The 15,858-nt window shown below is 32.1% G+C and overlaps 2 protein-coding genes across 3 annotated transcripts; one reads left to right on the top strand and one right to left on the bottom strand.

The window, feature by feature from the left end:
* On the top strand, positions 1,670 to 7,432 carry LOC105173558 (probable pectinesterase 53). 2 transcript variants are annotated; one of them, XM_011095341.2, is made up of 5 exons: positions 1,670 to 2,138; positions 3,510 to 3,699; positions 4,052 to 4,258; positions 5,285 to 5,526; positions 7,208 to 7,432. In XM_011095341.2, exons 1-5 carry the CDS (start codon positions 1,759 to 1,761, stop codon positions 7,353 to 7,355), a joined length of 1,167 nt encoding a protein of 388 aa, XP_011093643.1. In that variant the 5' UTR covers positions 1,670 to 1,758; the 3' UTR covers positions 7,356 to 7,432. The 2 variants fall into 2 exon arrangements, with proteins under 2 accessions (XP_011093643.1, XP_011093645.1); XM_011095343.2 differs by having other exon boundaries at positions 1,672 to 2,138; positions 5,291 to 5,526.
* Positions 13,249 to 15,466, bottom strand: LOC105173557 (protein IQ-DOMAIN 14). The gene is given in 5 exon segments (XM_011095340.2): positions 13,249 to 14,128; positions 14,233 to 14,442; positions 14,646 to 14,767; positions 14,770 to 15,185; positions 15,359 to 15,466. Coding segments are annotated over 4 exon segments (1,281 nt in total). The 5' UTR covers positions 15,044 to 15,185; positions 15,359 to 15,466; the 3' UTR covers positions 13,249 to 13,453.

The following is a 15,858-nucleotide window of genomic DNA, read 5'->3' as shown; positions in this document are numbered from 1 at the left end:
CATGGGCTTGGTCTGAAGATCCATGAATGGTAAACACTTGCCGAAATCGTATATATTTGGAAACATTTCATTCACAGCTTAGAATGGCTGAGTTCAAAACGAATGACTGACTTGAAAATGGAAAAAATTCACCATACGATAATAAGACGATATTTGTCTCTTCTTTCTTAAATCATACAAATTTCATCGGACACAATTGTTTTTTTCTTTTTTCTTGGAAAAAATAATTCCAGACGCTTACTTATGTGTAAGCCGAAAGCCTCAGATAGTAATGCATCATTGGGAATTAAACCACGTTGTGGCCCTACAGGCTACAACTATTAGGGGTGGTAAAAAGTTTTTTAAAACAGCCCGACAGTGTGAATCAAATCCGAACTGTTTTTCTTTTATTGATTTATATCTTTTAAATCGTAGTTATAAATTTATAATATAATCGCGCTACATTTATTGGCTTTGTTCTTATTTAGAATTAAAAAAATTGTCAGACATCCAATTACATTGTTAAATATATAATTAATTTTTTAAATTATATATATAAAATAATGGGTAAATTACTACGACTTCTCCCAAGGTTTGTCATAATTATGAATATCTTTTTGTTGTTCGAAAAATTACAAATGGCCCTATGATGTTTGATGTAATTATATAATTTTTGGATGGGGTTATGAAATTATCAACGTTGTCCTTGTTGTATTATTTTTTTTTTTTAAAAAAATAAAAACTTATAAAAAAAATTGAATTGGATGGATGAAAAAATTTTAAAATTATCCACTTAGTTTATAAAAGAAATTAGAAAATTTTTAAAAATAAATAAAATTATAATTCTAATCCACAACGACATTTTGGTTAGTTCACAACAAAAAAATGGATGAAAATCTAACGAATTGAGCTAATTGTTAAACAACCGTTAAAATTAAGGGTATTAGTATTTTCGAACAATGAGCATGTATTTGTAATTATACCAAATTTCAGAAAAGATCATTATAATTTATCCTAAAATAATTGATAAAGTTAATTAATTGTTTGGAAAAATTTTGTATTCAAATTATAGAAGCTCGAAGTTCATATATTATCAATAAAACAGCTTCAACTATATACAATCTCGTGTTTTGTTGGTTTCAATGTCATGAAACCACCAAATTGTCCAAGATTGTACTTTTAATTTTAAAAGTGATAATTTAAAAAATGATAAAACGATTTAAAAATAACTTAAAAAAAATAAAAATTGGAGCGTAATCTCCCTTTAACAACTAGTGCAATTCAACATTGATATCATCGGAAGCACCCGTGACCTCCCATCCTCGTCCCATCTCAAAAAGAGAGGAGACCACTCATTAGTCTAATGAGTGCTCTGCCCTCTTTTTCAGATGGGATGAGGATGAGAGGTCAGTCATCAGTTGTTTGCATAAATCTCATACTTTCTCAATCCTTTGGTTTTCTCAAACTTTTTTATTTTCTTATACTACAACAAAATATAATTTTAATATCTAAATATTAAATCATCATCAATCACTATCAATATAACATTCACATACCCAAATCTTTAATTCAAATTAAATTTGATCGAATCAAACGAATCATAATACAACTGCCGTATACTTTTTATATAATCCACGGCTCTCTTTAAATTTGTATATCTGCATCTGCATCTACGCAGGACAAGTGAATATATTTGACATATGATTGATTCGAGTCTGACCAAACTCGCTTCGGACTAGAATTTCCCCCCACATTCCACCCTTTAAAAACGCTTTATATATGAACTGCAGCATACAGGCAGTGATCCACATCCTCCACATCCCATCAACCATGCATACCCACTTCTTCCACCTTGCAATTCTGTGGTTAGCACTGGGCATCAACGCAAACCAGAATGCAGTGACTTGGGGCAAAGGCGTGATGAACAAAACACGAGTTGGGTGCTCAGAAGAGCAATTCTTGAAGTGGGTTGAATTCGTAGGCAGCCTCAATCATTCCCTCTTCAAGTCAGCAAAGAATAGGGTGTTCCCTTCATACACCCTCACAGTTGACAAAAATCCAGCACTGGGAGACTTCACATCAATTCAACAAGCACTTGATTCTCTCCCTCCCCTTAACCTACTCAGGGTTGTCATCAATGTTCATGCTGGGGTTTACACGTACGCCACCACTTCTTTAATTTTCATACACTATTCATGCTTTGTTTGGCTTTATTATTAGTTGTTTCTTTTGGGTTTTTGTGTATTTGGTAGACTGCCAGACAAAAATAGTCCGGAATACACGACTCGTTCAAATTTGAACTAGTCGTACGGCAAGTTCATAATACTTGTTGTATGATTGGTGTACGATTTGGAAAAAGTGACCAATCACATAGCAAATACGATGATTGGTTTGATTCGAATAAATCTGTTTTGGACAAGAATTTTTTGAAAAATAGAAATGCATGTGTGTTTTTGAGTGTTTTTAAGACAAGGAAATGCTATTTTCCGTACCATGACTTGGTTAAAGTATGTTTTCAGTCTAATTGTTTATGGAATTCTTGAAAATAATCCTATAATTTGAAAAAATCATTTCGGTCTTTCAGCCAATTTTCATTACGGAACTAAAAGTGAGAATTTTTTAAATTAATTTATAGAATTATTTTCGAGAATCCTTAAGCAATGGGATTAAAAGCATTCAAAGCCTAAATTATAAAACAAAAAATGCAATTTGCTTTTTTTTTTTTGAAATATGTTTAATTTTGTATTTCGTATTAGCGTAAGATAAATAAAAATAAATTAGAACACATTAAATTGTGTTATATAAAGACATAAGTTGACAAACACTTAGAATATTTTTAGTTGTTCGGACAGTGAAAAGCTGAGAGCAGATTGTAAAATGGATTAAAGTTCATGCAAAGGGACTATAATAAGGAGAAGTGCCAATTAATTAAGTGGTTATGATTTTTCTAGAATATATTTGAATCAATAGATTTAATTGAATAAAATATTTGAAAACGAGATTTTATATGACTTCATATAAAAAATATTTAAAAATTCATCAATATTAAAAAAATATACTTTAAAATGAGAGTCAAGGATTTAAAATTTGAAAAATTTAAAATCATTCAAACAAATTCAAAAAAATATTATAATAAATTTAAAATTTATAATTTCAGATTCATCGATCCATGTATAATCCTAGAATTTTCTTTAATTTCTAGAGTACATACTTTAATAATTAATTGGAATTAAAGCTATAATGTTGCTCATAATGTTTAATAGAAAATCAAATTAAATAATATTTATATATCTATCTACGCTATATAATTCCAGATCCATCGATCTATATGTAATCCCTAACCATTCACTTTCACGATTTTCCCACTATTTACAAGTGGTAAAAATTATTTTCTAAACCAGTTATTTATTTTTAATTAATATTTTTTTCTCTTTCTCCTACCCCAAATATTCACTTTTCAAATTATTTATTTTTTAGTATAATTATTTTTTCTACAACAAAAATTTTACTAAAAAATATTTAATTTGTAGGGAGAAAGTGAGAATACCCAAATTGAAGTCGTTTATAACGATAGAAGGAGGAGGAGCAGAGAGTACAATAGTAGAGTGGGGGGATACAGCCCAGACGCCCGGACCCAAAGGCCGCCCTCTTGGCACCTTCGCTTCCGCCACTTTTGCCGTCGATGCCCCATACTTTATAGCCAAGAATATTACATTCAAGGTATACTATATGCACGGAAAAATTACAATTTTAATCCTGTAGCTGTATGGGATGACAATTATAGTTTTGTATGAATTCAATATTTTTATAAATTTGTCCTGGAATTTCAAAAGTTTCGCATGTCACATGCATGTTACACACACATTCTCGGCTATTTTAGTAAATTTTGACTGTTTTTATCCGCAATGTACGAAGTTTTTAAAATCACAAAACAAAGTTGTCAAAATAAATTCATATAGGACTAAAAATTGCCACCATGTATACTTAAAAGATTAGAATTACCATTTTACCTTATGTGTACTGAATTACATGTAGGTTTTTATGATTTCGAAATTGAACTAATTATATGCAGAATACGACGCCGGTGCCCCGAGCGGGAGAGACGGGGACGCAGGCAGTGGCGTTCCGAATATCGGGGGACACGGCGGCGTTTGTGGGATGCAAGTTTCTGGGCGCGCAGGACACACTGTATGATCACTCGGGTAGGCATTACTACAAGGATTGCTACATTGAAGGATCTGTGGATTTCATCTTTGGGAATGGCCTTTCCTTGTTTGAGGTAATGTACAGGTTTATTTATTTTAATATTACATAATAATAATAATAATAATAATAATAATAATAAATGTAACTATAATTAAATAACTAACAAAAGTGTGGCGAGTCGTGGACCATCGCCAATTTTTCTTTTTTTTGAATTTTCTATACTGTCTCTCACTTCAAGTTATAATTCATAATCTATAAGAAAATTTTGGTAAGTTCACGACAAAAAATAGATAGGGATCTAAGGGGGGACTATCGCATTGGGTTAATTAATAGACAACTGTTAAAATTAGGGGGTACTAATATTTTTTCAAATAATAAGAAGATATCTGTAATTATATTAAATTTCAGGAGAGCTTATTGTAATTTAACATAAAATAAATAAAAATTATATTTTTAGTTCTATAAGTATGAGGATGGCAATTTAATTTATAATCTCAAAAATTTCACTCATGAACGACAAAAATGGTCAAAATATTATAAAATAGCCAAAAAGTGCACAAAATTAAGATCGTCATGCGACAAAAATGGTCAAAATATTATAAAATAGCCAAAAAGTGCACAAAATTAAGCTCATCATGTGAGCTTCCCGGGGTATTCTTGTACTCAATATGCGGAATTTGTAAAATTACCATACGGGATTGCAAAATGAAACCATATAAAACTAAAATTGTCATTCCTTCATACTTATTGGACTAAAATTATAACTTATCCCCTTAAATAAACTAACCTAAAAGTGTAAGTCTTGACCACACTTTGAAAAAATTGCCACGAAACGACCAAAGTATTTGCAAAATATAGCTTTTAGTTGTGACCCATTTCCGACAATTTTGAGGCACGCATGACTAATGCTATTGACATCGCACGCAAAAACAACGACTAATAACCGTTGCATATAATTGTACTTAACGATGATTCGTTACGATTTTACTTTTAACTATGATAAATTAATCACGACAAAAAAACAAAAAGAACCATATATATATATATATATGTGATGGGGTGAGCAAAAACATGGTTGAATATTGAGATGTGAGAGTAGCTACAGGAGTGCGAGGTGCATGCAGTAGCAGCAGTGACAGGTGCAGTGACAGCACAAGGGAGGAGCAGCATGTTAGACGACACTGGCTTTTCCTTCGTCAACTGTAAAGTAACAGGGTCAGGCGCACTGTACCTGGGGAGGGCATGGGGTCCTTTCTCTAGGGTTGTTTTTGCCTACACTTACATGGATAACATCATCATCCCAAAAGGCTGGCATGACTGGGGCGATCCCTCCAGACAATTGTAAGTCTTTTTTCATTACCGCACAATATTCACAAACAAATACTACATTTCACTGTCTCCTCCCACCACTATAATTTACACTCCATACTCCTCAAATTATGTCTAATTACATAATTATTCTCAATTTTACGTTGTAATAACAATTTTTTTCTCTATTTAACGATATATTTTTTACATATATAAATATTTTTTAAAATATATTATACTGACATTCCTTTTCAAAAGGAAAAATTTTAGTACGAATTAAATTTGTCACTGATTCTTTCTTAACTGTACACCAATCACACGATATATTAATTTAAATTTGATAAGGAGGGAAGTTGCTTTATAGTTGTGAGCGTGGGACGGTGCCTGTGATTCTACTAAAATTCATGGGCGACCACTAGCTATAGCCTGTTTCTCTCTTTTGCAGGTCTTTTTTTGTCAGAGATAAGATCGGTATCTATATGCATTGGTAAATTACAATAGGCTTTGATGAAATTTGATATAATTATAAATATTTTTTATTATTTGAACAATTATAAATATCCTCTTGAAATTACAAATATACGCTAACAAATATTTCCCGGTGACAGCCCATTGTAGAGGATATTTGTAATTTTTCAAACAATGGAAGAATATTTGAAATTATATCAAACCTGTTGTAATTTACTATATGTAGAATTAATGTAGATATACTATTTAAAAAGTATAAAGTGACTTCTTTTTATTGGTAAAATATATGCGGAATTCTATTAATAATATTCTATTCATGCAAGTTTAAAATTAATAAAAATTATTTAAGAAAATGTAACTACAAAAAAATGGTTTTAATAGTTACGAAACAATTGGTTGTTAAATTATTAGCAAATAAATTTCTTGTAGATGAGCAACGAATTTATAAGAATTTTTCTTGTTAATTAGCTCGACTATATAGTATGATCGAGGCCAGTCCTAGGCCAGATAATAGTATGATCGACTATATAGTCAATGTTGTTTTAGGCCAGTCCTAGGCCAGAAAAATATTGTTTTAGGACTATATAGCTCGACTATATAGTCGATCATACTTATTATGGCCTAGGACTATATAGTCAATGTATTGTGTATGATCGACTATAATAAGTTGTTTATTTTATTTTTTTTTCTCTTTCATTGATTAAATAAATATCATAAAAATTTAAATTATACGTATGTATTGAGTATGCCAGATAATTAATATACACATGATTTGTATATATTAAACGCAACATAAGATGAAACATTATATGAAATAAAAAATTCAATCCGCAGATTTAGAGGGTATTTGGGTATAGTGTCAATAGTTCATAAGATGTCCTAAACATTTTTAAAATCTTCATATGATTGTTTTAATTTTGACCTTATTAAGTAATTATAATCATGTTAATTATGAGTACTAATACGTCGAAAAATTTACTCTTTTTTAATTTTTTTCTATCCAAATACTTCAAAATTTTATTTTTTTTAAAATAAAATATTGCACCTTAAAATAATAATATATTTGATTAATTTGGTATTTTCTACTCATATACATTCTAAATTAATTTATTTTATTAGTTTTAATCAATCATTTATTATAATATATATTATTTTATTTTATTAAATAAATAAATATAATAAAAATTTAAATTATGCACGTACATCCATCGAGTTGAGTCAAGTACTAAGTATATATGTATTGCAGGACTGTGTTCTATGGACAGTACAAGTGTAGGGGAGCAGGGGCAAGTTTTGCAGGAAGGGTTTCATGGTCGAGAGAACTTTCTGATGAAGAGGCTAAACCCTTTATTTCCCTTTCTTTCATCGATGGATCTGAATGGATCAACCTATAATCATGTATGTCAGGGTTAATTATACTTAGATCTATCTAAAAATGCGAATAATACTTTTTCTAGAAAAAATTAAAATTATATTTGCACTCGCTCCAAAAATTTATCGTTTATATCTAAACCTCTTTTATTATGATTTGAACGAAAATGTAGACTTTAACAAAAAATAATAAATAAATTACATAAATTTTTAATTTTGCTTTCCATTTAATATTCTCATGTAATAATTTTGTATTTTAAAAAAAATAGTAATATTAATCTCACTCCATATATATATATATATATATATTAAATCTATCCCTTTATAAATATAAAAATATATACGAGAATATTAAATGAGGGACAAAATTAAAAATTTATGTAATTTTTTGCCGACATCAGTATTTTCTGTCCAAATTTTAACGAAAGGAGGTCATGTGTAAACAGAGAATTTTTGGAGGAGGTATAAGTGTAATTTTAAATTTTTTTAGAAGAAAATATAATTTCGCGTTTTTAGAGAGAGTTTAAGTGTATTAAAGCACAAACTGCTTTTCCTTTTTCTTTATGAGAAAACCAATATCTTCATTAACAGTGTTAGGAAGATGTGTTAGATCGAAGAACCTCGCAATGTCGGTGATACATGGGATGGAATTTGAAGATTTTAATGCTAAAAATTAAGGTTTTTCTCTTACTTGTGTATCTGTATTTTTGCGTTTTAGTTCTTTATCTTTTCAGAATAGCAAATAAATCCTGTAACTTTTAATTTTTTCCAGTCCCGTTCTTTAGTTATTGGATTTTGTAAATATTTTCAAAATAAAATGTGTGCCCGGCACGTGCTGGTTTTTGTTTGGGGCTTTTATTTTTATTTATCAGTTTAATAGATCAAAATCGGAAAAAAATAACAATTATAGTATCTAATTGCTAGTTTAAAAAGATGTCAAACTGCAAGTTATACGGGACAAAAATTATATTTAAACCATCGCCTAAAGAACTCAAATTGTTATGATGATCAATGTTTTGATATTTAAATAAAATGATAGTAATTCTTTGACATGTCTTGAGCTGGATTGAAAAGGGATAGGGTTTGATTGTGAACTTGAATCCCTATGAGCATAAACCAGATCAACTAGTTGATATGAGAGTGGAACATGAATTTTGATCTACACTTGTATCCATTATACCCTCTTAGTGAAGCTCACATGTGGAGAATTGCAATTTCTGGGATGGCACTTTTGATTCATTTGAAATTTATTTCAACAATAAAAGATAATTTTATTTCGATAAAAAAATAGCACGTTTAACACATTTATCATCAGAAATTACCAATTCTGTCAGAAAATGTATCCATTAACGATCGTTACACGACATATACACGACAAAAATAAATTCAAATGAACCAAAAGTACCACCTTTCCATACTCTTGTTGGAAAAACTATTAAACTTATATAAAATAGTATTGAATATAAAATCTAGGGATAATTACACTTTTCTTTCCTGAGTTTAATGTAATTACACATAGGGGCCGTATAATTTGAAAAATTACATCTAGTACCTTTGAGGTTTCTTTTGTCTAACAAAAAATTACATCTTATAACGATGAAGATATACCTCTTCACATGTATTAACGCGTGAAAAAGTATGAGGGTAATTTGATCATAAAAAGTTTATTTGACATGCAATAAGTCAATAGAGGGTAAATATAATTTTTTTTATTTTTTTGTTAATATCAGCAAATTTGATAAATTTTGACTAATGGAGGAACTTATTTGTTAGAATGAAGCAAACATCAAGGGTGTTAGATGTAATTTTCCAAACCACAAGGAGTTTAAATATAATTACACCAAACCTCAAGAAAGGGGAGTATAATTATCCCTAAAATCTAACAAACTGAAAATATCTTGGTTTCGTGTGTACTTCAAAAATTGCGAATAAACAATAAAAAAATATTTTAAAAATTCTATATATATATATATATTTATAAAAGTAATTGAAGTTATTAAAATTAAGTGTATATATATATATATATATATCCCCTTCCTTATGTTTCTGATTGTACTTGGAGTCAAGAAATAGTGGTAAAAGTAAATGAAGGATGCTATATCCAACCAAATTTGATCGTACACAAAGTAATAGCTTGAAAATAAATTCTACTTACTGTATCATTAGTACACATCGTAATTACGATAGTCGTATGATTTGTTAAGTGTAGTTGAACTTAATTTAGCCAATCGTTGTGATCTAGTGATTAAAGTCGAACATTGCTGCATCTTTGATGTGAGTTCAAATTATTGTTAAGACATTTAATGGGGCTAAATTTACGTCTCGACTTGTATATTTCATTTGGTTAGCTTTTAGTTCTTGATGATAATGGGTCAGTTATAGGAATCTTGGCGACACATATGCCGTAGGTACAATTGTCATATAATCCAATCACTTCTCAGCAATGGCAGCAGCATTTCGGCCAAAACTCTTACTCGTCCTCCGTGCCAGTACACGTCTGGGAAGACGGATCTTGAACAGGCCTGGAAGCAATGGGGTTCTATTAAGGCGACGGAGATTTTACTCGGGCTGCCGGTAGTGGCCGCTTTATTCCTGCAGATGGTCTTACTTCAAAGGTGCTTCCGGCGTTCTAACAAGTATGGAGGTGTGATGCTGTGGGATAAGTACTTACTATGATGATCAGAGTGGATATAGTGCTGCAATCAAGAACGACGTATAAAAATGTTGAATTTGCTGTATGTATGCAGGGGTGTGTCTGTGTGTGTGCGTGATATTCTACTATTGGTGCATTGTAAATGACATCTGTTAAAATTGGTAAGATTTCTAACTTTTCTGCCCATCAGCAACCAAAACAAGAGGAAGAAGAAGGCACCATATGCAATAGGGAAGGAACTTTGCGGGCTATTTAAAATCTGATGGAAGTCGTGTTTTCTGTTCTTATTTAGTCATTAGCGCTTTCATTAGTTCCTTTAATCGCCTTTTGTTTTAGCAATTTTTCAGTTCTCATTCAGTTTTGTTAGTTACGGCAGTTCAAGCTTCTTGAAAGCTATATAAACGAGCTACTCTGTATTTTCTTTGCAAGTGAGAATAATCAATAGACTTCCCTTTTAAAATGCTTTTTCCTGGATTTTAACAATATCTATATATGTCATTTTGTGAATGAGAAAACTTTGTGATTGGCATTACTACCTTTGCTCCTTTCTACCTAAAAAACAGGGTAATAAACCGAAATGGGAAAAATGTAATTTACAAAAAAACTCCTGTGAATTTTTTTTTGCAAATTAGTCCCTATATTTTTAGAAAATGAAACAAATTACCTTTGATAGGGGGTAATTTTTTACTTTATTTTCTAAAATACAAAGGGTAATTTTTTATTTTTTTTTCATAAGAATTTTTTTGTTTATTTCTCATATGATCGTGAAGACCAGTTACATTTAACCCAAACCGAAATATGAATATTTCAAGAAGTAATAGATGAAATACAGAAAGACAAGTAGGATGACATTAATTATTATGCTAACATATTTGAGGTGTTTTGCAAATTGATATATTTGGTTTTGGTTTTATTTTCAATAAGATTGATAGGTATGATCTGTTGTTGTTTTTGTCCGCACTTTTGGTTGTTTCCTTAATTTTAAAGGGCTTTACTGAAACTTTTTATATAGTTTTCTTAGTTGTGCTTTTGCAGTTTAGTCCCTTAATCTACTAAAATTTTGTCGATTGTTAAGGAATGTGTTGGGCTAAATTGTTTGTAGGAAATTTTATTCCAGACTGAATTCTATTAAATTTAAATTAATTATATGTCAAGTGTACTATATATTTTTTTAATATAATTAAGAAAAAATGATAAATACATAACAAATATATCAGAGTTGCTCTATAATTAATTTGGTTCGATTAAACTTAATTTGGATAACAACTTTTCATTATCTGAATACTCCCCAACCATGTGACAAAAGCAATCGGAAAATAACAAATAGAGACAAAAACCACATTCAACCCACAACATAACGATTACTGAGCTTCCTATATATACATCCTCATTTGCAACTAAAAGGAGATTTGTGAAAAATAAAAATATTAATCTATTATATTCTAATTTCATACAACATAACGATTTGTTGTGTTTTATGGAGATAGAGAGAGAAAAACAAATATAAATAAGTATGTGTTAGAGATAGTATGTATGTTTGAATTTATTTTTGGAGATAATTTAAAGTAAGTATTGTATGCTTAATGTTATGTTTTATGAGACAAAAATTATTGTTCATTGTCAAATCACTGTCAAATCATGTCTTTTTTATATATATTTATGTATATGTGTGTGTATATATATATGTATTTATGCTAAAACAGTTAAAAACACTCAAATAAAGTGTTTTTGTATGATGACAAACATTGAGTATGTTTTGACTATTTTCGAAGATAACTTGAAAATGAAAACAAACATAGTGATATAAAATCAAATATTTTCAACTGCCGAGGATGACTGTCAAAAGTCCGTTCCAAAATTTTCGACTAACGTCATCTCCCATCAAAACTGTGTCTGAAATATTTATTTACTAAACTTTTTGAGGCGGCCTTTATTCCTTCCGAACTGTGTTGATAATTCCACCGAAAATGTAAAAAGTGTCGACCGGCCGTCGTTATGGGGTCGGGACAACAATATTACACTTATTAGTTTAAGGAAATAAATGCTGTCTCAAAAATAATTTAACGGGACAAAGCGTATTAACTTTAGATCAGTTATTAAATAATCAATTGATCACAAATAAATCAAAAGATTAAAGAACTTATTTTCATACATTATAGGGAATGAACTATTTTGAGATAGAGGGAGTGTCAGCTACTATCTCTCCCATAACATTGATCATAATTTCAGGACAAAAATGTTCTTATCATTTAGCCCTTTTAAAATATATTATTACAATTATTTCCTTAAAAAATTGAATTATCGTAATTTTTTTTATTAAACAAGCTTGTTCAAAATTTATAATCTTTATAATTAGCATAGAAACCTAAAACTCTATAAGCTTATCATAATTTTACATTATTATTTGAAAATTTACATATTTAATGTTTTGGGCTGTAAAATATATATATATATATATGAACACTTATATGTACATTCTTTTAACAAAATATAGTCAATACAATTTTAAAAAATTATATTTAACTTATATATAAATTTTAAATTTTACAAAATTATCTATCTAATTAATCTATAATATCTCTATAATTTTGAGAGTAATTAATAATAATGTGAGCAAAAAGTTGTTTGTTGGGCTAAAGTCCAAACTTGACGCCTTCGGGTCTGATTTTCTGTAAGTCTTGGAATGGGAGCCCTTTTCCCATGGGCTTGGGGGTGTGTCTATGGGCTTGTGCAATAGTCCATTCTCCTCGAGGGCCATGCATGGGGAATCCTTCTTGGGCCATGTGCATTCTTGAGCTCTTTATTTGGGTTTTGTTCGAGCTGTACATATTTTAGAGGCATAAAATAATATGATATTTTAAATATTTATTGAAATTGAATATAAAATACATAATTTCAATATAACATAAATTTTTATTTTCATACTTGTATGTATCTTTGTACATATATAATTTACTTTGTAAAACATAGTTGCAGATATTGAACTTCTAAATTTTTCTATATTATATAATATATAGTAAACGTTGGATTCGAAAATATTAAACGTCTCACATTTTCTAACTCTCTGAGAAACGGGTTAAATGCAATTTACCCCATATGTTAATAGAAAAATGCAAAATATTCCAAGGTAAATTGTATTATTTTTTAAATAACAAGAAGATTTTTGCACTTTATTTTTTCACAAATTCTTTTTTATACTTTTTCATTAACATAGGGGCTGAATTGCATTTAACCCCTCAAACACTCAAATGTTTTACTTTTTCTCCATTGTCTGAATTTGTGGGCTCTGAACTCTTAATATCAGCACAAGAATGAAGCATTAATTTGACATGTAATATTACAAAAAAGTAGGCTCTTTACTGCTAATGAAATCTACTTGAGTACCATAAATGCTTCCGCAAATCTAATATGTTCTTGCCCGTAAGAATCTACACTACAACAACAACGTACATTTCTTCAAAACGTTTCTCAATTGGGGTAGAATTCATCTTCTCTAACAAAATCAGAAGACCTACCAATCTTCCCCATCACGGCGTTCTTGAAATTTATGGCTTCTTGTGCTTGTGAGCATGACCTCTGCATTCTCACCCCGCTAAGGCTATTCCTCGACTCCATCACTTCATGGAGTGACAACCTCCTCCTCGGGCCAGGCTCGGGCCTCTGTTTCGGAGCGCTCTGGGACCTGAGCTTCGCCTTGAACGACTGCGTCTTGGCCATGTAATTCGGGTGGTCGCCGGAGCTTCTGGAGTAGCTTTCCGGGCACACGCTCTTTGCTGGGGTGAGGGGCGTGTTGCAGCCGCAGGAAGTGGTAAATCTTGGAGTGCTCTGTGCGGTCGAGAAATGGCATTCTTCGCCGGTCAAACCCCACTCTTGATCCGGGAAGTTCCGGCTTTCTGGGGTTGGTAGTCGGGCCGGAATTCGACATGGGAATGGGGAGGAAGTTGCCTTTCCAAATGAGTACTCGCCGGAGTCTAGCATCCATGAGTTGGCCCTCCTGGATCTTGATCTGGTCCTGCTGCCCGTATCCACCTCCACGATTTTCGGGCTCTCGTCAAATGAATTCATGGCAGCCTCAGATGACGCCGAAAGCCTTCTGCTGTGCAATGATGTTGGATGCTCGCTTCTTGCATCATCGTGTTTTTGCTGCAGATTTATAATCAACCCAACAAATATATAGTTCATGACTTCCATTTGCCAAAGCAGGATGAAAAAATAAAAAAAAAATTAAACTGATATACGGGACTGACCAGGGGGGATATTCGGGCTTGAAGTTGAGGAGGAAAACCCTCTTCGTTGTTGATTAGCCGACGAATTTTCTGGGCCCGAACACTAGCTTGTGCTCTTATAAGGGCTTGCATGCTGTGAAGCGTGGCGGCAGCTTGTTTACGCACCAAAAATCCTCTCACCAGCGCCTGAATCTTCACCAATCCCTTCAAAGCCCGGAGGGCTTTTCGGGCCTGTTGGTTTTTGCGTTCCCAACACAGAATACGAACTCTAAATTACTAAATGACAACACACAAATCGAATAAAACCCATAAACAAATGGAGGAACAGAAGGGTTACGAACGAGTGACTGACTTTTTTAACTGATTTCTAACCAAGATTTTGCATTACATAAATCGAGCTCTGAAATCAAAACTTAATTAATGTACGTACGTACCAGGTATCCACGAAACACCGTTTGAATCTTGACAGCAGCCCACTTTTCCCGGCTCCCACCAAACACTGCCGTGCCACGTCCCTGACTGGTGAGCCGAACCACCGCCACAGCCGCCTGCGCCCCGCGGCGGTTGCAGCAGCAACCGCTATGGCGTGCTTGTTCCTCTCCTTGTCGGATTCGTCGTAGAAAGATCTCAGCCACGCAGCTTCCGCCGGCGTGATATTGGGCGGTATGGTTGTGGGGTTATGGCACAACGTCCCCACAGCGTCGTCCCTCCCCGAATGCCCAGCGCTCCAGCGACCCTCCTTTCCTTTCCCGTCACCGGAATACTCCCTCCTCTCCTTCTCTTTAATCTTTATCCCAAACAGGCCCTTCAACCACCTCGTTGCTCTTCCCATTTTAGTCGAATTTCCGCCTGATTTCTCCGTCCAATTCTTGGTGGAGCTACTCGGGTTTTGAGAAGTTGGGCAGGGACAACAGCGCTAAGGGCGCAGAATCTAGGCTGCTTCCATTTCATGGAAAAGCTGCCTTAAAAGAACACTGTTCTACAAAAAAGAAAAACAGGAATTCAAAAAGTAAATCTCGAATTCTACGTGTGTGGGAGAACTGAGAAGAGAGAGAAACGAGCATAGAGATATATAGAGAGAGAGACAGAGATAGTAGCAATTATTATTAACAAAGAGGGTTAAAGTATGAAGGGAAAACAAGCTTACAGCTTGCAAAGACATCAAGGATTTTCCTGAATCAGGGAAATGTTGGTGGGCTAACAAGCTGAAAACTGTAGGTCGGAAGCAAGAATCAAAAAAGTATAGGCAAAGGCATTGTGTTATTGGGCGTCAAAAAAAAATAAATATACACATATATATATATATATATATATATATGGATAGTAGACCAAAAACGGAAGAGATGTTTAAATTGTGCACCAGCCATTTCAGGAACAAACGCAAGCAAAATGGGATTCAGTAAAAAGAGTGAAATTGGATATAGCTGGCTCCACTTTCTTGTTTCCACTGCGCCTATAGGCATTATTATGCGCCACTAATACACAATTATTCTTACCAATTATATCAGCTATTCATTAGGCTGAACAAATAAATCAAACTTTTTGATATTTTTCGATTGAAATTGATTGATAAAAGTTTGTTTGGATTCGATATATTTAATGTAACATATCAAATTTTAACCAAAATCTTTGTTGGATAAACTATTT

The sequence above is a fragment of the Sesamum indicum genome, linkage group LG11, assembly GCF_000512975.1.
Source record: "Sesamum indicum cultivar Zhongzhi No. 13 linkage group LG11, S_indicum_v1.0, whole genome shotgun sequence".
NCBI lineage: Eukaryota > Viridiplantae > Streptophyta > Magnoliopsida > Lamiales > Pedaliaceae > Sesamum > Sesamum indicum.
This window is presented reverse-complemented; position numbering and strand designations above follow the sequence as displayed.

Coding starts and splice junctions, on each gene's coding strand:
- LOC105173558 (XM_011095341.2), top strand. CDS start 1,759: ATGAACTGCAGCATACAGGCAGTGATCCACATCCTCCACATCCCATCA. Junction 4,259..5,284: donor ATGGCCTTTCCTTGTTTGAG/GTAATGTACAGG, acceptor ATGTGAGAGTAG/CTACAGGAGTGCGAGGTGCA. Junction 5,527..7,207: donor GGCGATCCCTCCAGACAATT/GTAAGTCTTTTT, acceptor TATGTATTGCAG/GACTGTGTTCTATGGACAGT.